General features: G+C 43.1%; 1 protein-coding gene across 2 annotated transcripts in view; it reads right to left on the bottom strand.

Moving 5' to 3' along the window:
- Window positions 1-24,180, bottom strand: part of LOC126198989 (myogenesis-regulating glycosidase-like) — a 210,321-nt gene that overhangs the window by 40,262 nt on the left and 145,879 nt on the right. For both annotated transcript variants that reach the window (XM_049935658.1, XM_049935657.1), the window contains exon 4: window positions 11,686-12,117. In XM_049935658.1, the coding sequence (XP_049791615.1) occupies window positions 11,686-12,117 (432 nt within the window). The remainder of the gene's footprint in view (window positions 1-11,685; window positions 12,118-24,180) is intronic.

Here is a 24,180-nt window from a genome sequence, read left to right as displayed (position 1 = left end):
GAGTGTAACTGACAGCAGATCATTTTGGCCCCTTTCCACAACTCTAACTACCTGTCTTGTTCTGCAGGTGTTTAGCAGGGCGTTTCAACTAACATCTTCATTTTTAGAAGAAGAAATGGAGCCGATGTCAGAAACGCTGGCTGTTTACATCAAGAAACAATGGTAGTTGCGGGTCCCGCTTAGCAGTACAATGGCACAAGAAGGACCCAGACGCAGTTGTTGCTACTAAGTTGCGAGAAATGACACCTTCCATAAAGACGTCAGAATAAACAGGAAAGCGGTAACACACCAGCGTATGGAAACCCTAAGCATAATCGGACATAGGAGCTGTGAACAGTTGGCAGATACAATAATATATCGAGTACAGCAAACAGCGGAACACAAAATACTTACCTTGCAGAATGAGTCATAGATGGCTCGAATAGAGATTTTACCATTAAATCAACATCAGCTAGCTCACTTGCGCTAGCGTGTTTTCATGGAGAATCCAAGTGTCGTTAATAATAGTCGAACTTTTCGCGCTTATTATACCTATGATAGCGATGCGGTCAACCTTTCCGGAACAACGAAAACAATGAGAAGTGAAATCATCTTACCACAGTTCAAACTCCCTATCCTAATTTGCATTTACATTACAGAGAAAATGTGGTTTAATGTCCGATAAAGTAATGACTACCATCTCATCACCCCTGCTAACAGGAGATAATGGAGTGCTGACAGCGCCACGGCACGAACGCTAAGTATCTCCTGTCTATAGTGCGGTTAAATTATCGTAGGCACTAGGCGACCGTCTTTGAGTGGCCAGAAATTTTTGAAACCATTTAAGCCTGCATGTGATAAATACAGTTCTGAATTACGATTAGTTCTTGTGTCACCGTAACAGCTACGGATCTCTGTAACCTACTACATTCTGGCTGGATCAAGTAAGTTGTTATTGTGGTCTTTAGTCCTGAGACTGGTTTGATGCAGCTCTCCGTGCTACTCTATCCTGTCCAAGCTTCTTCATCTCCCAGTGCAACCTACATCCTTCTGAATCTGCTTGGTGTATTCATCTCTTGGTCTCCCTCTACGATTTTTACCCTCCACGCTGCCCTCCAATACTAAATTGGTGAACCCTTGATGCCTCAGCACATGTCCTACCAACCGATCCTTTCTTCTAGTCAAGTTGTGCCACAAACTTCTCTTATCCCCAATCCTATTCAACACCTCCTCATCAGTTATGTGATCTACCCATCTCATCTTCAGCATTCTTCTGTAGCATCACATTTCGAAAGCTTCTATTCTCTTCTTGTCTAAACTATTTATCGTCCATGTTTCACTTCCATACATGGCTACATTCCACACAAATACTTTCAGAAACGACTTCCTAACACTTAAAACAATACTCGATGTTAACAAATTTCTCTTCTTCAGAAACGCTTTCCTTGCCATTGCCAGTCTACATTTTATATCCTCTCTACTTCGACCATCATCAGTTATTTTGCTCCACAAATAGAAAAACTCCTTTACTACTTTAAGTGTCTAATTTCCTAATCTAACTCCCTCAGCATCACCCGACTTAATTCGACTACATTCCATTATCCTCGTTTTGCTTTTGTTGATGTTCATCTTATACCCTCCTTTAAAGACACTATCCATTCCGTTCAACTGCTCTTCCAAGTCCTTTGCGGTCTCTGACAGAATTACAAAGTCATCGGCGAACCTCAAAGTTTTTATTTCTTCTCCATGGATTTTAATACCCATCCGAATTTTTCTTTTGTTTCCTTCACTGCTTGCTCAATATACAGATTGAATAACATCGGGGAGAGGCTACAACCCTGTCTTACTCCCTTCCCAACCACTGCTTCCCTTTCATGTCCCTCGACTCTTATAACTGCCATCTGGTATCTGCACAAATTGTAAATAGCCTTTGGCTCCCTGTATTTTACCCCTACCACCTTCAGAATTTGAAAGAGCGTATTCCAGTCAACATTGTCAAAAGCTTTCTCCAAGTCTACAAATGCTAGAAACGTAGGTTTGCCTTTCCTTAATCTAGCTTCTAAGATAAGTCGTAAGGTCAGTACTGCCTCACGTGTTCCAATATTTCTACGGAATCCAAACTGATCTTCCCCAAGGTTTTTCCATTCGTCTGTAAAGAATCCGCGTTAGTATTCTGCAGCCGTGACTTATAAAACTGATAGTTCCGTAATTTTCACAACACCTGCTTTCTTTGGGATTGGGATTATTATATTCTTCTTGAAGTCTGAGGATATTTCGCCTGTCTCATACATCTTGCTCACCAGATGGTTGAGTTTTGTCAGGACTGGCTCTTCCAAGGCCGTCAGTAGTTCTAATGGAATGTTTTCTACTCGGGGGGTCTTGTTTCGACTCAGGTCTTTCAGTGCTCTGTCGAACTCTTCACGCAGTATCATATCTCCCATTTCATCTTCATCTACATCCTCTTCCATTTCCATAATATTGTCTTCAAGTACATCGCCCTTGTATAGACCCTCTATGTACACCTTCCACCTTTCTGCTTTCCCTTCTTTGCTGAGAACTGGGTTTCCATCTGAGCTCTTGATATTCATACAAGTGGTTCTCTTTTCTCCAAAGGTCGGATCAAGTAAATAGTACTCAAAATTGAAGATGTAACTATTGCGTACAGTAACATGACACAGGACAAGAAGGGAGAAATAAACGACATAGATTATAACAATGCGACATATTGTTCGTGTGATCCACATGAACGTGTGTTACGATTATCCGACAAAACAGCATCTAATAAACGCCGTAGTACCCTAAAATGTTAGGCAGTTTCATCCTGTGGGTATGCACAGTATGGCTGGGCCAGGAAAATGCCTGCTGTCCTAATGGAGGATTCTATGTATTTCACCCGACTTACAATGGAGTCTGTGTACTTTTTGGTATGCTGTACCACAGTAGTAAAAAGCATACAGATAAATGGGAGGCCTCAGTGACGCTAGGTAAAGAGTCCATCACTTATCTCCCTTCTGCAATATCTGTTGCTGTGCAAGCGTCTTATCATGGAACTTATAAACTGATCAGCCACAACATTATGAACACCTGCCTAATTGCCGATGTATCCTCCTTTGGGACGGCTAACAGCGACACGCGGCTTAGCATGGAAGCAACGAGTTCTTGTTAGGTCGCTGGACGCAGATGGCACAAAAACTGCACACACAAGTCACCTTGTTCCCTTAAGTTCCGGGGAGGGGAGATGATTATGCGATACTACCTTGTAGAAGGCAGCGAATATCAGTGAATCCTTCTCTGATTAGTCATCGTATGTCATTTTCTGGACTAGCAATTTTATATGTAGGGTGGTCCATTGATCGTGACCGGGCCAAATATCTCACGAAATAAGCGTCAAACGAAAAAACTACAAAGAACGAAAGTTGTCTAGCTTCAAGGGGGAAACCAGATGGCGCTACGGTTGGCCCGCTAAATGGCGCGCTGCCATAGGTCAAACGGATATCAGCTGTGTTTTTTTTAATAGGAACCCCGTTTTCTATTACATATTCGTGTAGTACGTGAAGAAATATTAATGTCTTAGTTGGACCACTTTCTTCGCTTTGTGATAGATGGCGCTGTAATAATCACAAACATATGGCTCACAATTTTAGACGAACATTTGGTAACAGGTAGGTTTTTTAAATTAAAATACAGGACGTAAGTACGTTTGAACATTTTATTTCGGTTGTTCCAATGTGATACACGTGCATTGACAATGGGCTGATGCATGTTGTCGGGCGTTGTCGGTGGGCCACGATAGCAAATATTCTTCAACTTTCCCCACAGAAAGAAATCCGTGGACGTCAGATCCGGTGAACGTGCGGGCCATTGTATGGTGCTTCGACGACCAATCCACCTATCATGAAACATGCTATTCAATACCGCTTCAACCGCACGTGAGCTGTATGCTGGACATCCACCATGTTGGAAGTACATCGCCATTCCGTCATGCAGTGAAACATCGGTAGAATATTACGTAGGGAATCAGCATACGTTGCACCATTTAGATTGCCATCGATAAAATTGGGGCTAATTACCCTTCCTCCCATAATGCCGCACCATACATTAACCCGCCAAGTCGCTTATGTTCCACTTGTCGCAGCCATCGTGGATTTTACGTTGCCCAATAGTGCATATTATGCCGGTTCACGTTACCGCTGTTAGTGAATGACGCTTCGTCGTTAAACAGAACGCGTGCAAAAATCCGTCATCTTCCCGTAATTCTCTTGTGCCTAGTGGCAGAACTGTACACGAAGTTCAAAGTCGTCGCCTTGCAATTCCTGGTGCATATAAATATGGCACGGTTGCAGTCTGTGTTGATGTAGCATTCTCAACACCGACGTTTTGGAGATTCCCAATTCTCGCGCAATTTGTCTGCTATTGATGTGCGGATTAGCCGCGACAGCAGCTGAAACACCTACTTGGGCATCATCATTTGTTGCAGGTCGTGGTTGAAGGTTCACATGTGACTGAACACTTTCTGTTTCCTTAAATAACGTAACTATCCGGCGAACGGTCCGGACACTTGGATGATGTCGTCCAGGATACCGAGCAGCATACATAGTACACGCCCGTTGGGCATTTTGATCACAATAGTCATACATCAACACGATATCGACCTTTTCTGCAATTGGAAAACGGTCCAGTTTTTACATGGGTAATGTATCACGAAGCAAATACCGTCCACACTGCCGAAATGTTACGTGATAACACGTACGTACACGTTTGTGACTATTACAGCGCCATCTATCACAAAGCGATAAAAGTGGTCCAACTAAAACATTCATATTTCTTTACGTACTACACGAATATGTAATAAAAAATGGTGTTCCTATTTAAAAAAAAACGCAGTTGATATCCGTTTGACCTATGGCAGCGCCATATAGCAGGCCAACCATAGCGCCATCTGGTTTCCCCCTTCAAGCTAGAGAAGTTTCGTTCTTTGTAGTTCTTTCGTTTGATGCTTATTTCGTGAGATATTTGGCCCGGTCACTATCAATGGACCACCCTGTATATATTGCTAGTCCAGAAAATGACATACGATGACTAATCAGAGGAGGGTTCACTGAATTCGCTGCCTTCTAGAAGGTAGTATTGCATAATCATACGTCGCAAAGTTTAACACGTTAATTTCAGACTAGATTGTAAGTACAAACAGTTATATGTCTTCTCTGTCATCTGTAAAAGAGTAAAAGATCGGTGTTGATTTGTTTCCTCCCAGTATTCACTCATTTTGTCAGACCGAGCTCGTTATTGAGGTCATGAATTGCTAATACAAAATGTTTTGAGAGTACGATCTCGCCGTTATGCTAATTCACAATGAATACGATAATCGACGGTGCGATCCAGCACCAGCCGTGCTGCTGAAAAGGCGGACATAGTCCTGAAAGTTTCGTAATGGAAAAGTTTCACGGGAAGTGGAGTTGTGTCTGTGCGAGGGTAAGGCAGGAGTCCAATGTGACAGCAGCAGGTTGACGGTGGAACATGTGTCCTGAAAAAAAGTTCTGGCTCTCCCGAAAGGCAGGGGAATGGGGTTAGCCTGCTTAGTCTACGGCGTAGATGCTCTTGTTTACTGTTTTACACCGTCCTGCTACAAAGTTTCTTCTTTCACTGAGTACCACTTGGCTCATAATGACCCCAAGTAAATTATGTGTGATGACACTGATAGTATTTTAATGCACTGACATAAAAACATTAATTACAGTTGTTCAACATAACTGTCACCATCCTGTTTTCATAAATATTGTATTCAAGGAACAAACAGAATTTAGACTGCGGTCATATTTCACCAGTGTTATTCAGTTCAAAGAACCATTAACAGATTTAAATATACAGTAAATATAAAACTGAAGAAAAAAACACTGAATACAGTTGGCTCCGAGGGAGAAATTTATTTATTTTGAAAATAATACATTTGAAGACGAGGTAGAGTAATTTTCTATTGTGCTTATCGGATCATATTGACGACAGTAGAATGAGGAATGGTGGAACTGCAGATGACGCAAGAAACCCGAACAATGTGTTTATAATAAATGAGAAATAGTATTTTATTGTTGCAAGTTTTTCTTATACCACCCGTTCAGCGTAAGAGTCATCATTCTATGTTCAGAAATGTTACATTCAAGGAACATACAGACAAACAATCTGAACTGGGGTCATACTAACTCCAGTAGTACTCAATGTGAATACCATGAAGCTGGCAGCGGTGGACGAGCGGTTCTAGGCGCTTCAGTCCGGAACCGCGCGACTGCTACGGTCGCAAGTTCGAATCCTGCCTCGGGCATGGATGTGTGTGATGTCCTTAGGTTAGTTAGGTTTAAGTAGTTCTATGTTCTAGGGGACTGATGAGCTCAGATGTTAAGTCCCATAGTACTCAGAGCCATTTGAACCAACACCATGAACAACCTTTGATGTTTTGTACTCATGACAATGAAAGAAACATCACTGGATTAATTTTCTCACAGGGAGAAAGTCATGTATTTTTTAAACAATACCTTTGAAAACAATGGAGACAGTTATTTTCAGTGTAAATATATGGTCATATTGAGCCCAGAAGTACTTGGAGGGTTAAGAGCAAAACAGGGTCCGTTTTCGCTGGTCTCTTGAGGGGAAATCTGAGTGCTTATAATGTGACTCGGCAGGCACGTGGTGTAGAGCCTCGTTTACAGGTGAAGAGACGACTATAGTGACTCTCGAAGTAGAGAACAGCAAATAGAGGAAACAAACAAAGATGGGACAGTCAAGTAGAACCATCACCAGGAAAGATACGCATCTGAATCCTTGCAGTATTCACCTTTCGGATTTTCACGCAACAGACCACAAGAAAGTTCAGAATCGACAAGTTTAAACTGAAGACAGGGATGATGTAATACTCAGCGGAGGCGTTCCTCAACAAAATGCAAAGTAAGAGTGCAAATTGCCCGCATCTCGTGGTCGTGCGGTAGCGTTCTCGCTTCCCACGCCCGGGTTCCCGGGTTCGATTCCCGGCGGGGTCAGGGATTTTCTCTGCCTCGTGATGGCTGGGTGTTGTGTGCTGTCCTTAGGTTAGTTAGGTTTAAGTAGTTCTAAGTTCTAGGGGACTTATGACCACAGCAGTTGAGTCCCATAGTGCTCAGAGCCATTTGAACCAAGAGTGCAAATAGTGGACAATGAAAGTTATTTACGAAGGCAGAAGTCTGCAGGGCGCTCTACATTTAGTTGGAATTACCAATAGGAATAAATGCTACCTTTCTCAATTACAGTTTGTAAAGAAGGACACGTAATGTGAAATAGCAGTGCAGTAGAGCGAGCAGCAATCGAGTGACGCAGTAGTGACACATCATCTGAGTAGTGTCTTACCACCCGGTGAAATGCAGGTGTGAGCGGCTGCTAAAAAGATGACAGGGACGCCGGTCCCGATATTCCACTACACTAGAGCAATATTACACAGTGTGCTCCCGAACCCATATGTTTGAAGTAAGCAGTCGTGTAGGTGTGTATGTGTGTTGGATTAAACTCTCTAAACGGTTACAAAAGCGGAAGGGCGACCTAAGCAAGTATACAGGGTGAGTCACCTAACATTACCGCTGGGTATATTTCGTAAACCACATCAAATACTGACGAATCGATTCCACAGACCGAACGTGAGGAGAGGGGCTACTGTAATTGGTTAATACAAACCATAAAACAATACACGGAAGTATGTTTTTTAACACAAACCTACGTTTTTTAAATGGAGCCCCGTTAGTTTTGTTAGTACATCTGAACATATAAACAAATACGTAATCAGTGCCGTTTGTTGCATTGTAAAATGTTAATTACATCCGGAGATGTTGTAACCTAAAGTTGACGCTTGAGTACCACTCCTCCGCTGTTCGATCGTGTGTGTCGGAGAGCACCGAATTATGTAGGGATCCAAAAGGAACGGTGATGGACCTTAGGTACAGAAGAGGCTGGAACAGCTTTTTATTGGTCTTTTTCACTGACGCACATGTACATTACCATGAGGGGTGAGGTACACGTAGACACGTGGTTTCCGTTTTCAATTACGGAGTGGAATATAGTGTGTCCCGACATGTCAGGCCAATAGATGTTCAATGTGGTGGCCACCACTTGCTCACACAATTGCAATCTCTGGCATAATGAATGTCGTACACGCCGCAGTACATCTGGTGTAATGTCGCCGCAGGCTGCCACAATACGTTGTTTCATATCCTCTGGGGTTGTAGGCACATCACGGTACACATTCTCCGTTAACGTACCCACAGAAAGAAGTATCATCGCAAACATGTACCTGCAGATGCTGCTCGCCGACCGTGGCCCGTGTTTGTTACAACACGCAACTGAACGTCGGAGGTTTCAAGCGTCAACTTTAGGTTACAAAATCTCCGGATGTAATTAACATTTTACAACGCAACAAACGGCACTGATTACGTATTTGTTTATGTGTTCAGATGTGGTAATAAAACTAACGTGGTTCCATTTAAAAAAAACGGAGGTTTGCGTTAAGAAACACATCCGTGCATTTTTGTATGGTTTGTATTAAACAATTACACTAGCCCCTCTCCTCACGTTCGGTCTGTGGAATCGGTTCGTCAGTATCTGATATGGTTTACGAAATATATCCAGCGGTAACGTTAGGTGACTCACCCTGTATATATATAAGAGCATTTGGAGTGGCAGCAGAATCCTCTCGTTATTGCAAGTGTGACTGAGTCCCGTATTTGAGTGTCAATTTTGGCTCTAATTCAGTCAGGTGTACTACAACGATGGTACGCACAATAGAGTGACTATTTCAGCCGTAGCTTCGTTGAAAGTTAACAGCTAACAGGCTGTCTACAGTTGAGCGAAACACAGTGGTAGCACGCAAGATTCTGTTCTTCGATGTATAGTCCCAGCACGGAGTGATAAAGGGTTGTCGACAGAACCTGACCTCTCACAACTACGAGCATGTTCCGTCAACCCGCAGATCAGCGGCATCGCCCAAAGACCGCGGTGCCACACCAAAGTCGGCGATACTCGCCGATATCAAAGACATTAGCGATGTCTCGCTGCAAATTGTAACGACGAATGAGAAAGGCTGAAGAAGACACATCCTCTCTCTGCACATAGGCGCCCTCACAAGGAAGCCAATATACGATGGGCGTTTGAAAAGTCCGTCAAAAATGGAAACTACCTACGTGTCCGGGGTAAACCTTTTTTTATTTTTCGACACAGTCCCCCTTTAGACTTATACACTTCGCCCAATGCTGTTCTAATTTGTCGATCCCTTCCGAATAATAGGAATTGTCCAAGGTTGCAAAATAACTATTAGTTGCTCCAATCACCTCCTCGTTTGAATATAATTTTGTCCTGCCAACCATTTCTTCAAATTGGGGAACAAATAGTAGTCCGAGGGAGCCAAGTCTAGAGAATAGGGGGGATGAGAAACGAGTTGGAATCCTGTTTCCATTAATTTTGCGACCACAACTGCTGATGTGTGCGCTCGAGCATTGTCGTGATGGAAAAGGACTTTTTTGCGGTCCAACCGCTGGCGTTTTTCTTGCAGCTCGGATTTCAAAAGGTCCAGTAACGATGAGTTATATGCACCTGTAATAGTTTCACTCTTTTCCAGATAGTCGATGAGGATTATCCCTTTCGAGTCCCATAACCTTTCCGGCTGAAGGAATGGTCTTCACCTTCTTTGGTGCAGATTCTCCCTTGGTAACCCGTTGTTCATATTGTTGTTTGGTCTCAGGAGTATAGTAGTGGATCCATGTTTCATCCACAGTGACGAAACGACGCTTAAAGTTCTGCGGATTCTTCCTGGACAGCTGCAAACCATCCTTGCAAAACTTCACACGATCCCGTTTTTGGTCAAGCATGAGCAATCGCGGAACCCATCTTGCGGATAGCTTTCTCATGTCCAAATGTTTATGCAAAATATTATGTGCCCGTTCATTCGAGATGCTCACAGCACTATCAAACTCACGCTGTCATCCATCGGCAATCATGGATTTTATCAATGATTTCTGGAGTCGTAACCTCCACAGGTCATCCAGAACGTTCAGCATCACTTGTGCCCATATGGCCGCAGCGAAAATTTTGAGACCACTTATAAACTGTTCTAATCGAAGGTGCAGAGTCTCCGTAATGTTTATCAAGCTTCTCTTTAGTCTCCTGAGGCGTTTTGCCTTTCATAAAGTAATATTTAATTACCACACGAAATTCTGTTTCGTTCATTTTTTGACAATCACTCGACTTCCTTGATTCACACGAATGCCAAAGACAAAGAAATAGACCAATATGGCTGAAACGTGGCAAGCGTTCTTTCCAAAGGTGGTACTAACTAAACATGACCTCGATAAGCGCAGGTGGTGCCATCTCTCACACTTTGCGCGGACTTTTCAAACGCCCCCCGTAGAGCAGGGTATGGGTGCGCTGCGCCCAGCTGAAGCAGTGAATATCAATGAAAAGGTCCAATGTTACTCACGTTTCAGGTGGAAGTGTATTATTGTAAATGTTGAAAAGAGTACTTCAAGAGCAGTGTTTGCGATTACATGACTCAAGGGCTGCTTTAACAGTCAATTACAGATGCAAATATTCAAGTACTGCTGTGGGAAAGGATTGCATCAAGTTAAGTAAATGTATTAGAGAAGATAAACTTCTTTTCCAAGTTCGCTAATAATAATCTTTCATGACCGGTTCCGGCAATCAATGTTACTAGCTTCATATGTCGACAGGAATGTTTTTGCATATTTTTTTAAAATAACAGTAAAAACACCCTTTCTCATGAGAGGGTCGCTAAGCATTGACTTGTGAAATGCGTGGATTATTACGTGTTGCTCGATCATTGTATCCTACTCTAACTCCGCACGCACAGTCATTGCTCTGGCTGGACTGCTGGAAGCACTCTGGAACGTTAGAGTGATTTCTCCTGCAGATTTAAAGCCAGTTTTACAATTGCCCTCAACAATGTTCGAAGATTTCTGTTCACCAGTACAGGGCAATTGCCTGGTCTCAGTTTATCTTTGGTTGTGCCTTCATGTCTCAAGTTCATGGTAATGTCATTAACAGAAAGGAAGGAAGGAAGATTGGGTTTCGTGTCCCGTCGAATTCGAAGTCATCAGAGACGGAGCACACGCTCGGATTGCGTCAAGGATGGGGAAGGAAATCGGCCGTGTCCTTTCAAAGGAGCCATTCCAGCACATTCCGGGAGCGATTTAGAGAAGTCACGGAATACCTACGTCTGGACGCCGGTTTGAACTGTCGTCCTCCAGAATGCGAGTCCAATGTGCTAACCAATGCGCCACCTCGCTCGGTAGTTAAATTGCCTTTGGGGGACTTGTTACCCGTATATATCCGATGACTGGCCTGAGGTGTCTCGACTGACCCATTCTATTGTTACTGCATCTACACTGGCAATACAATACTTCCCGCCTCCTTCTGTTCTGGGGTGTCTGCCTCTGGCCACACATAGTTGTCAATTTCGCATTATGTGATGGTGAACGGATATTTATCATCAGGTAGCATACTGTCTCTCTTTTTCTACTTTGTCTGTGCAGAATTTGAGCCCACTGTGCGAGCATAAAGCACCACTTTTACTAAAATTCACACACTGCAGTTAAATTTCCTGGGAAATAAATCTCCAGCTCTCACAAAGTTTCTTGCGTCATAATGTATGTTGAAGTAATGAGTCCACAGAGAGTTACGTACCTCGCCGTCGAAGTCCCAGGGCACGTAGGAGAACTGAATGGCCGGCATGAAGACGGTGGCCTGCAGCCAGCGTATGAAGAGCTCCTTGGTGGGCGCCTCGCTGCCGTAGCCGTTGCCGCCCACTATGTCTGGCAGGACGAAGGGGTAGCCCACCATGTTCATCTGCAGCAGCGTCGTCACCAGCGAAGCCAGGCCGTTGTCGAAGCCCCACCTGCTGTCCTTGTCGAGCATGCGGATGTAGATCGGAAACTGCTGGGTGTGTTGGCCGACTCGAGCCTCTACCATCGGGCCGAACTGGGCGGCGGTCTTCAAGTAGTCCATTGTGTACTGCACCGGGTTCATCTCCGTTGTCAGCACGGGAGGCTGTGGTAGCCAACTGGTCTCCCCGGCGTCGAATTTGAACGAGTCGATTCCCGTCTCAGTCTTGAGTTTCTGAACAGTTCCAGAACAGAAAAACGTTTAGATATTGTTACGAAACATCATAAACTTACACAAACTGAATATTGTGCAACAAGCTAGTGATACATTTTGTACTGTGAAGATAGGTGTCTAATAGGTGACCACGAATTTCGTCACACGATTAAGGGGAAAAATCAGTCCAATTGCACTGTGGTTAGTCCTAGCCTAGCCAACCTCGCGTTCGTATACAAAGAACGCGTCCTGTGTCTCGGAATTTTCACCAAAACCTTGAGCTGGCAGTATATATCATACCTGACGATACTAATCCTGCGTTTTATACCCAACTCCCTGCAAGGCTTTAGAGGGTTCTACAACCCAAAACAATGACCATACTAGATTTTAGTGGAACCATGTTCTACATATAAGTTACCAAGGAGCTACGCCATTCTCTCACCCAAAGTGTAGGTGCGTTTAAGACATTATGAATGTAATGCGTTTTATTCTTTATCATCGCTTTTACAGTAGACGTAAACGAACGTATACTGATAACACAAACGGTTACGTGAGGGGAAAAGGAATAAATACTTTGACAGTAATGGAAGTTTGTGACAGGTTGGCTCTCGAAGCCAGTTTCGCTGCTTTTCCTGAGTATTCGCCTTAATCACCGGGCTATCTTAGATTTAAACTCGATGGAGATGAATCGAGCTGATAGGGATAAAGTGAAACTAGTAAAGGCCGTGCGGACTAATGTACTCAGTATCTGTTAATGAATTAGGCAGGTTTGAAACCTTTAAGACCTACAGGAAGATTTTTTTATGTCTGTCAGTCTGTCCCACGATCATTATCCGAACGACAGCCTCAGGGATAAATAAGGTACATACAGTTGCCAAAGACCAATAGAATATTAGGAACATGGCCAGCAGCGGGAACATTTTTCAACGTTTCCAATAAAAAATTACACTCTTCACAAAAAAGGTTCGAGAAAAGCAACCTTTTCGAATTACAGAAATGTCGAAATAGTGTAATTTACTGCGAGATGACTCATGTAACAATGAGACAGACATACTGGTATTTATCATAGTTCTACCTGAATATTGACGATAACAGATAAATCAACGCATCTACTCCTTTTTTTACTGATAAGCTGCATATATTTTACAACAGAACTAAAATTTTAGTCAAAGAAAGTGCTTGAAGTACTCCTGGCTTAATTTCATTTGCTGTCTTTATATCGCCCCTGCAGGCAGACACACGAACCATGTTTAAAAATCTGAAAAGATGCTTCCCGAGTACCTCATAATTGTTTATTACACTGTATTATGAATGAACTAATAAACATAATTATCTAAATATCGTCGCTGTGGATTTCTCTGTGCATACCAGCAAGTCGAATTCGCATCCTGACCAGCAATCAGTATATTCTTAGAAATTATTAAGTGCTAGTTAATTCAATTTGTCGCCCTGTAGGACACTTCATTTCGAAGAAAGCGGAAGAGCAGTCACCCACCTGCACTTCGCTATTTTTCGAATAGATCTTTTTCTACTGTACTGTTATGACGAGTCTTTTTGATGGACGGGCACGATGGTAGGATTTATGTAAATGTAGATATCAGAAGATTGAGGTTGTTTCTTTTTAGAAAGTTATAAAGTGAAACGAGGTACTGAGGTTGAAACAGAGCAATCGTACCAAATGTTCGTATTGCGCCACTACTAATACACTACTGGCCATTAAAATTGCTACACCACGAAGATGACGTGCTGCAGACTCGAAATTTAACGGACAGGAAGAAGATGCTGTGATTTGCAAATGATTAGCTTTTCGGAGAATTCACACAAGGTAGGCGCCGGTGGCGACACCTACAACATGCTGACATGAGGAAAGTTTCTAACCGATTTCTCATACACAAACAGCAGTTGACCGGCGTGGCCTGCTGAAACGTTGTTGTGATGCCTCATGTGAGGAGGAGAAATGCGTACCATCACGTTTCCGATTTTGATAAAGGTTGGATTGTAGCCTATCGCGATTGTGCTTTATCGTATCGCGACATTGCTGCTCGCGTTGGTCGAGATCCAATGACTGTTAGCAGAATATGGAATCGGTGGGTTCAGGAAGGTAATACGGAACGCCGTGCTGGATCCCGACGGCCTCGTATCACTAGCAGTCGAGATGACAGGCATCTTATCCGCATGGCTGTAACGGATCGTGTAGCCACGTCTCGATCCCTGAGTCAACAGATGGGGACGTTTGCAAGACAACAACCATCTGCGCGAACAGTTGGACGACGTTAGCAGCAGCATGGACTATCAGCTCGGAGACCATGGCTGCGGTTACCCTTCATGCTGCAACACAGACAGGAGCGCCTGCGATGGTATACTCAACGACGAACCTGGGTGCACGAATGGCAAAACGTCATTTTTTTTTCGGATGAATCCAGGTTCTGTTTACAACATCATGATGGTCATGTCCGTGTTTGGCGACATCACAGTGAACGCACATTGGAAGCGTGTATTCGTCATCGCCATACCTGCGTATCAGCCGGCGTGATGGTATGCGATGTCATCGGTTACACGTGTCGGTCACCTCTTGTTCGCATTGACGGCACTGTCAACAGTGGACGTTACATTTCAGATGTGTTACGACTCATGGCTCTACCCTTCTACTCTTCATTCGATCCCTGCGAAACCCTACATTTCAGCAGGATAATGCACGACCGCATGTTGAAGGTCCTGTACAGGCCTTTCTGGATACAGAAAATGTTTGATTGCTCCCCTGGCCAGCACATTCTCCAGATGTCTTACCAATTGAAAACGTCTGGTCAATGGTGGCCGAGCAACTGGCTCGTCACAATACGCCAGTCACTACTCCTGATTAACTGTGGTATCGTGTTGAAGCTGCATGGGCAGCTGTACCTGTACACGCCATCCAAGCTCTGTTTGACTCAATGCCCAGGCGTATCAAGGCCTTTATTACGGCCAGAGGTGGTTGTTCTGGGTACTGATTTCTCAGGATCTATGCATTCAAACTTTGTGAAAATGTAATCACATGTCAGTTCGAGTATAATCTATTTGTCCAATGAATACCCTCTTTATCATCTGCATTTCTTCTTAGTGTAGCAATTTTAATCGCCAATAGTCTAGTACGAACAGTTATGGTGGCGTTTCTTGTTGGGAAAATTAATAGGGCTACACATCATACATGGCACGGAGGAAGGATGAAGATTTTGCGATACATCTGTCGTAGGGAGGGTGGTATGGTGGAAGTATCCAGATATTTTTATTGGGTAATATGTGCTGAATGCAGGTCGCACCACTAACAACAAGGAGGCAAGAAAATTCGGACACCTACCCTGATGGAATTAGTTTAATAACTGAACACAGTTTTGGATGCATTTGTATATATTATTCTTGGGGAATTAGCGTACGTTTTAGGACTGCTGGTCCTTGCGAAAGCTCGCGGCCTACACCGCGACTGGAAGGCAGCAAACCACTGCTCTGCCCATTCCAACTACTGTAGTTAGGGTTTACACACACGCCCGGCCCATGCGCATTCTTTACAGCAGTAGTACAGAGAAGGACTGACAGCTGCCGTGTGACCAACAGACACGTAGTAGAGACCGGAAGGAGAACGTCGTGGCAGGACTGGCATGTGGCGTGAAGTGACATGACGATCTTCAGTGGATTAGCGACCACTGTACAGTGTGGTGTTTGTTTAAATATATACGTTTCACTCGCACCTATACTGTCCCAGCAGCGGTGGCTCTTGTTTAAACATTTAACTTGGGTATCACTTTTGCTGATAATGTTGTTGTCACAGCAGAGAACATAATTCGTTTGTTTGCTTGTTTATGACTGCAGTCCTATCCTAACTGGCGGGAAATTTTGTACATGTTATTTATCGGTGTTTAGATACCCCGCCATTACCGGTTGATCAAAAAGTCAGTATAAATTTGAAAACTGAATAAATCACGGAATAATGTAGATAGAGAGGTACAAATTGACACATATGTTTGGAGTGACATGGGGTTTTATTGGGACCAAAAAAATACAAACGTTGAAAAAATGTCCGACAGATGGCGCTTCATCTGATCAGAATAGCATAACAAAGTAAGACAAAGCAAGGGAAATGCTCAATATGTCCACCATCATTCCTCAACAATAGCTGTAGTCGAGGAATAATGTTGTTAACAGCACTGTAAAGCATGTCCGGATTTATGGTGAGGCATTGGCGTCGGATGTTGTCTTTCAGCATCCCTAGAGATGTCGGTCTATCACGATACACTTGCGACTTCAGGTAACCCCAAAGCCAATAATCGCACGGACTGAGGTCTGGGGACCTGGGAGGCCAAGCATGACGAAAGTGGCGGTTGAGCACACGATCATCACCAAATGACGCGCGCAAGAGATCTTTTACGCGTCTGCCGGACATTTTGTGAACTTTGTTTTTCTTTTTGGTTCTAATAAAACCCCATGTCATTCCAAGCATGTGTGTCAATTTTACCTCTCTATCTACATTATTCCGTGGTTTATTAAGTTTTCAAATTTATACTGCCTTTTTGATTACCCAGTATTTACAAGTCAACAGTGAAGTTATGGGGCTAGACTGCTTTAAGGTGACCTGACAGTGACGTCATTGTTTTAACGCACTGATAATGCAAGGATGAGTTCTTCACTGCGCAATATAGACTGCGTACGTAGGAAAATCGTGTTAGTTCCATTGTGCTAGTATATAAAATTAATTTTTCCTATGTTCGTATAAATATTGCTTTGTTCTAACAGGTTAACATGAGCTATCTTTGTATTCGTTGAAATATCACGTAGTGCTATTTGTTTAACGTGGGATATTGGTGTATTTCTTAAATTACCGAGCTGTGGAAATCGTTTTACATTGAAAGTCTCGTATTAACGATAGCATCAAATTTACCCCAAAATTGTAAATAGCATAATACGTTGGGTTACTTGCACGGAAAACTGTTGAGCTACAGATTGCCGAATCGAAGTTTCACATATCGTCAGAATTTGTTGCTGCTGCCGCAGATGTTGGAACGGTGCAGAATTTCGAGACATGAAAGCCAGAAGTACGCACGAATTTCAGAGGCTAAAGTTTCTACTCTGTTGATGGCGTATATGAATGAGTAAACGTGTACAGTTATCGCGTTATTCTTGAGTTGATTCATGTTATATGACGTTACATTGCAAACTCGAGTTTCACTTATGTGTTGCAAACATTTGCTTCTGTTTGGTTTTGCCGACCTTCTGTTTGAAGAGTTAGTCGGGCTACAAGCGGCGTTAGAGAACTGCACGTTAGTGCTGCACAGTTCACCGCAGCAACAGGAGCGCTAACACTAATTCGTGCAGCATCCTCGCATTGTTGATTGGCTATTTTGGTTATATACGTAAAGGCCACATCAAACTTTTTACATGAGTCTGAAGGCACAGGTAGTCATTTGTTAGTATAATGGTCTCAGAGAAGTGCATGGTTTATTATTAAGATTGATAAGGGGGTGGGGCCAATTAATTGATTTACTACTGCTGTTTCCTTCCCCCCATGAACCATGGACCTTGCCGTTGGTGGGGAGGCTTGCGTGCCTCAGCGATACAGATAGCCATACCGTAGGTACAACCACAACGGAGGGGTATATGTTGAGAGGCCAGACAAACATGTGGTTCCTGAAGAGGGGCAGCAGCCTTTTCAGTAGTTGCAAGGGCAACAGTCTCGATGATTGACTGATCTGGCCTTGTAACAAAAACCAAAACGGCCTTGCTGTGCTGGTACTGCGAACGGCTGAAAGCAAGGGGAAACTACGGCCGTAATTTTTCCCGAGGGCATGCAGGTTTACTGTATGATTAAATGATGATGGCGTCCTCTTGGGTAAAATATTCCGGAGGTAAAATAGTCCCCCATTCGGATCTCCGGGCGGGGACTACTCAAGAGGATGTCGTTATCAGGAGAAAGAAAACTGGCGTTCTACGGATCGGAGCGTGGAATGTCAGATCCCTTAATCGGGCAGGTAGGTTAGAAAATTTGAAAAGGGAAATGGATAGGTTAAAGTTAGATATAGTGGGAATTAGTGAAGTTCGGTGGCAGGAGGAACAAGAATTCTGGTCAGGTGACCACAGGGTTATAAACACAAAGTCAAATAGGGGTAATGCAGGAGTAGGTTTAATAATGAATAGGAAAATAGGAACGCGGGTAAGCTACTACAAACAGCTTAGTGAACGCATTATTGTGGCCAAGATAGATACGAAGCCCACACCTACTACAGTAGTACAAGTTTATATGCCAACTAGCTCTGCAGATGACAAAGAAATTGAAGAAATGTATGATGAAATAAAAGAAATTATTCAGATAGTGAAGGGAGACGAAAATTTAATAATCATGGGTGACTGGAATTCGAGTGTAGGAAAAGGGAGAGAAGGAAACGTAGTAGGTGAATATGGATTGGGGCTAAGAAATGAAAGAGGAAGCCGCCTGGTAGAATTTTGCACAGAGCACAACTTAATCATAGCTAACACTTGGTTTAAGAATCATGATAGAAAGTTGTATACATGGAAGAACCCTGGAGATACTAAAAGGTATCAATAGATTATATAATGGTAAGACAGAGATTTAGGAACCAGGTTTTAAATTGTAAGACATTTCCAGGGGCAGATGTGGACTCTGACCACAATCTATTGGTTATGACCTGTATATTAAAACTGAAGGAACTGCAAAAAGGTGGGAATTTAAGGAGATGGGACCTGGATAAACTGAAAGAACCAAAGGTTGTACAGAGTTTCTGGGAGAGCATAAGGGAACAATTGACAGGAATGGGGGAAAGAAATGCAGTAGAAGAAGAATGGGTAGGTTTGAGGGATGAAGTAGTGAAGGCAGCAGAGGATCAAGTAGGTAAAAAGACGAGGGCTAGTAGAAATCCTTGGGTAACAGAAGAAATATTGAATTTAATTGATGAAAGGAGAAAATATAAATATGCAGTAAATGAAGCAGACAAAAAGGAATGCAAACGTCTCAAAAATGAGATCGACAGGAAGTGCAGAATGGCTAAGCAGGGATGGCTAGAGGACAAATGTAAGGATGTAGAGGCTTGTCTTACTAGGGGTAAGATAGATACTGCCTACGAGAAAATTAAAGAGACCTTTGGAGAGAAGAGAACCACTTGTATGAATATCAAGAGCTCAGATGGCAACCCAGTTCTAAGCAAAGAAGGGAAGGCAGAAAGGTGGAAGGAGTATATAGAGGGTCTATACAAGGGCGATGTACTTGAGGACAATATTATGGAAATGGAAGAGGATGTAGATGAAGATGAAATGGGAGATACGATACTGCGTGAAGAGTTTGACAGAGCACTGAAAGACCTGAGTCGAAACAAGGCCCCCGGAGTAGACAAAATTCCATTGCAACTACTGACGGTCTTGGGAGAGCCAGTCCTGACAAAACTCTACCATCTGGTGAACAAGACGTATGAAACAGGCAAAATACCCTCAGACTTTAAGAAGAATATAATAATTCCAATCCCAAAGAAAGCAGGTGTTGACAGATGTGAGAATTACCGAACAATCAGTTTAATAAGCCACAGCTGCAAAATACTAACACGAATTCTTTACAGACGAATGGAAAAACTAGTAGAAGTCGACCTCGGGGAAGATCAGTTTGGATTCCGTAGAAATACTGCAACACGTGAGGCAATACTGACCTTACGACTTATCTTAGAAGAAAGATTAAGTAACGGCAAACCTACGTTTCTAGCATTTGTAGACTTAGAGAAAGCTTTTGACAATGTTGACTGGAATACTCTAATTCTAAAGGTGGCAGGGGTAAAATACAGGGAGCGAAAGGCTATTTACAATTTGTACAGAAACCAGATGGCAGTTATAAGAGTCGAGGGACATGAAAGGGAAGCAGTGGTTGGGAAGGGAGTAAGACAGGGTTGTAGCCTCTCCCCGATGCTATTCAATCTGTATATTGAGCAAGCAGTAAAGGAAACAAAAGAAAAATTCGGAGTAGGTATTAAAATCCATGGAGAAGAAATAAAAACTTTGAGGTTCGCCGATGACATTGTAATTCTGTCAGAGACAGCAAAGGACTTGGAAGAGCAGTTGAACGGAATGGATGGTGTCTTGAAGGGAGGATATAAGATGAACATCAACAAAAGCAAAACGAGGATAATGGAATGTAGTCGAATTAAGTCGGGTGATGTTGAGGGTATTGGATTAGGAAATAAGACACTTAAAGTAGTAAAGGAGTTTTGCTATTTGGGGAGCAAAATAACTGATGATGGTCGAAGTAGAGAGGATGTAAAATGTAGACTGGCAATGGCAAGGAAAGTGTTTCTGAAGAAGAGAAATTTGTTAACATCGAGTATAGATTTAAGTGTTAGGAAGTCATTTCTGAAAGTATTTGTATGGAGTGTAGCCATGTATGGAAGTGAAACATGGACGGTAAATAGTTTGGACAAGAAGAGAATAGAAGCCTTCGAAATGTGGTGCTACAGAAGAATGCTGAAGATTAGATGGGTAGATCACGTAACTAATGAGGAGGTACTGAATAGGATTGGGGAGAAGAGGAGTTTGTGGCACAACTTGACCAGAAGAAGGGATCGGTTGGTAGGACATGTTCTGAGGCATCTAGGGATCACCAATTTAGTATTGGAGGGCAGCGTGGAGGGTAAAAATCGTAGGGGGAGACGAAGAGATGAATACACTAAGCAGATTCAGAAGGATGTAGGTTGCAGTAGGTACTGGGAGATGAAGAAGCTTGCACAGGATAGAGTAGCATGGAGAGCTGCATCAAACCAGTCTCAGGACTGAAGACCACAACAACAACAAACTACTGTTTCAATTGAAACTCATTTACTGTATCTGGAGTGAAGGAGAAATGTGAAATATAGAATGTCTAAGTGGAATGCCAAGTAGTTTGTTTCGTTGCAGAGATTTATCTGGCGCCTGATTTTTCCCCATCGATAGGGGCGGATTCTACCAAACGACTGCGATTGCAGACAGAAGTAAGAATTTTTTTACATTTACATTTTGAAACATCCATATATCAAATGGAAATCCGTTAAACTAGCATTATCGGACTTAAAAATCACCACGTCTCAATACCCCTCATTACCAGGAGCCAAACAGTGTGATGCAGCAGCGTAATGCAAGGCCCCTCCCTGCAGGTCATACCACAAATGCTTTCACAAGAGTACGGATCCTTAACTGCCCTACCTGGGCCGCTGATTTTTCAGCCGTACACCATGTGTGGGATGCGACAGGAAGAAGTACATTTTCATATCAGCCTCCTGACAGCTATGTTATTGAAATGATACAGCATGTGTTTCAGGCGTGGTAAGAAATTCTTCAAGACGACATTGGGAGGCAGTTTGTTTCCATGCCACAGTAAATACCAGAGTGTACTGGCTACCAATGTATTACACATAATGTCGATGTTGATTACAGACATAATTTCTGATTCGAACGATTCTTTTATCCTTTTATTCCCCTTATGGGATGAACGTTTCTACATAGCTTGATAAATACCGAACTGGTACTTCATGATTGTACCAGAGTATGGTGTTTAGACAATACAAACTTCAGGTCTCCCGTTTGAACCAACGAACCAATACAAAGTCATCTGGTGGTCCTATATCCTACCCTTGTGAATGAGATGATATTGACTTTTATTTTAACCTGTTCTACATCAACAAAATCAAAACGAGGATAATGGAATGTAGTCAAATTAAATCCGGTGATGCTGAGGGGATTAGATTAGGAAATGAGACACTTAAAGTAGTAAAGGAGTTTTGCTATTTAGGGAGTAAAATAACTGATGATGGTCGAAGTAGAGAGGATATAAAATGTAGACTGGCAATGGCAAGGAAATCGTTTCTGAAGAAGAGAAATTTGTTAACATCGAGTATAGATTTAAGTGTCAGGAAGTCGTTTCTGAAAGTATTTGTATGGGGTGTAGCCATGTATGGAAGTGAAACATGGACGATAACCAGTTTTGGCAAGAAGAAAATAGAAGCTTTCGAAATGTGGTGCTACAGAAGAATGCTGAAGATAAGGTGGGTAGATCACGTAACTAATGAGGGGGTATTGAATAGGATTGGGGAGAAGAGGAGCTTGTGGCACAACTTGACTAGAAGAAGGGATCGGTTGGTAGGACATGTTTTGAGGCATCAAGGGATCACCAATTTAGCATTGGAGGGCAGCGTGGAGGGTAAATATCGTAGAGGGAGACCAAGAGATGAATACACTAAGCAGATTCAGAAGGATGTCGGTTGCAGTAGGTACTGGGAGATGAAGAAGCTTGCACAGGATAGAGTAGCATGGAGAGCTGCATCAAACCAGTCTCAGGACTGAAGACCACAACAACAACTACGTATTTTTACTCCAGTTTGCCTACGCTTCTTTTGTGGTATTCTCTAGAGCTCTGCATTTCGATGAAAACAACCACTCGAGCATTTCCCATTTCGTGCCGCTGCTCGACGGCTGGGAAACGCCCACGCTCCGATACGGCTGTGGCCGTCTAATGCAGCATGTGGCCGGTGGTCCCACACCTCTCGGTTATCGGTTGGACTGTCGAGCACTGCCAGGCGCTCGAGCGTACTCACAATGTCGGCCGGTGACAGTACAACCACCGCGCGCTCTACAGTGCCGAATCGCATTAGAAACCGTGTGTAAACGCAGTTGACGACCTGGCTTTGAGCAGCGCTGACAGCGTTATGGATAACCCAAGTATAGGTCGTAAACATTCCATTCATGAAACGAAGAGAAGTATTATGGAGAGAATTAGGAGCGGCTCATTAGCCCTGAAGAAGAAAGACATGTCGGAAGAGGAGGCGAAAAGTGAAGCTTGGAAATCGTTTGCACTTGTAGTGGATCCCGTCACGCGGGCTTCTGCTGGTTTCGTGCAATGTACCACATGTGATACCATACTGTCGTACCAGTGAAGCACAACAGGTATGATTCGGCACTGCAAAAGTAAATGCGGAACAGAAGTCCACCGGCCACTTGCAGTACCAAGTAGCATAAAGAAAGTTGTTGTTGATAGGTTGGGCGATATGAGTCTAATAGATTTGCTACCGTTAAATAGTTGTAGTGAGATAGACTTCAAGAATTATTCGCAGGAGCTCATCAATGTTGAAGCCACTTACGGCAAAGTCAGTATAGAAGATGTTCTTCCGTACCCTACCACTGTATCGCGGCATATTAAAGAAAAGGCAGACAAAATACGGGTGACAATGGTGCCCAAGCAAATATGTGCTTAAAGAAAAAATGTGCGCTTTAGACGCTGATCTGTGGTCTGACAACTACAAGAAGAGAAATTTTTTGACTGTGACGTCGCATTATGTGAATGATGAGTGGCAGCTAGAAACGCTTATTTTGATAACAACTGAGTTTCCGGACGTACCTAAGACAGGAGAGAACATACGGCACGAAATCGAAGAGCGGATGCTTGAGATAGGATGCTTGAGTTAGTAATTAACAAGAATGATCTTACGAAATGTTACTTTGTCACCGACCAAGGAGCTAATATGAAGAAAGCACTTGAATATTACGACCGTTTGCCTTGCTTTGATCACTGCTTGATGACTGCGCTTCGTCACACACTTCAAGAGACGTTTTTAGAAGACGAAGCCCCTGAAATCCTGTCGTGTCTACTATCAGCAAGAGCTATAGTAGGTTATTTGAAGAGATCGGGTCACTCGGGGCGTCTGCGGCACTCTGTGAAGCAAGAAGCTGTAACTCGGTGGAACAGTATACTGTTAATGCTCAATTACGTCGTAAGTCAAATCGACGATATTCGAGATCTACTAGAATGCCGGGGGCAATCGACACTCTTAGAAACCTTCCAAGAAGGGTGCGTACGAGACGTTGTCGCTTTTCTAACCCCCTTTAAAGAAGCGAGTTTGGATTTGGAAACTGCCAAGATACAGGGTGTTTCAAAAATGACCGGTATATTTGAAACGGCAATAAAAACTAAACGAGCAGCGATAGAAATACACCGTTTGTTGCAATATGCTTGGGACAACAGTACATTTTCAGGCAGACAAACTTTCGAAATTACAGTAGTTACAATTTTCAACAACAGATGGCGCTGCGGTCTGG

The sequence above is a fragment of the Schistocerca nitens genome, chromosome 8 (assembly GCF_023898315.1).
Source record: "Schistocerca nitens isolate TAMUIC-IGC-003100 chromosome 8, iqSchNite1.1, whole genome shotgun sequence".
NCBI classification, from domain to species: Eukaryota; Metazoa; Arthropoda; class Insecta; order Orthoptera; family Acrididae; genus Schistocerca; species Schistocerca nitens.
Note: the sequence above shows the minus strand (reverse complement) of the source record. Positions and strands in the feature narration are given on the sequence as shown.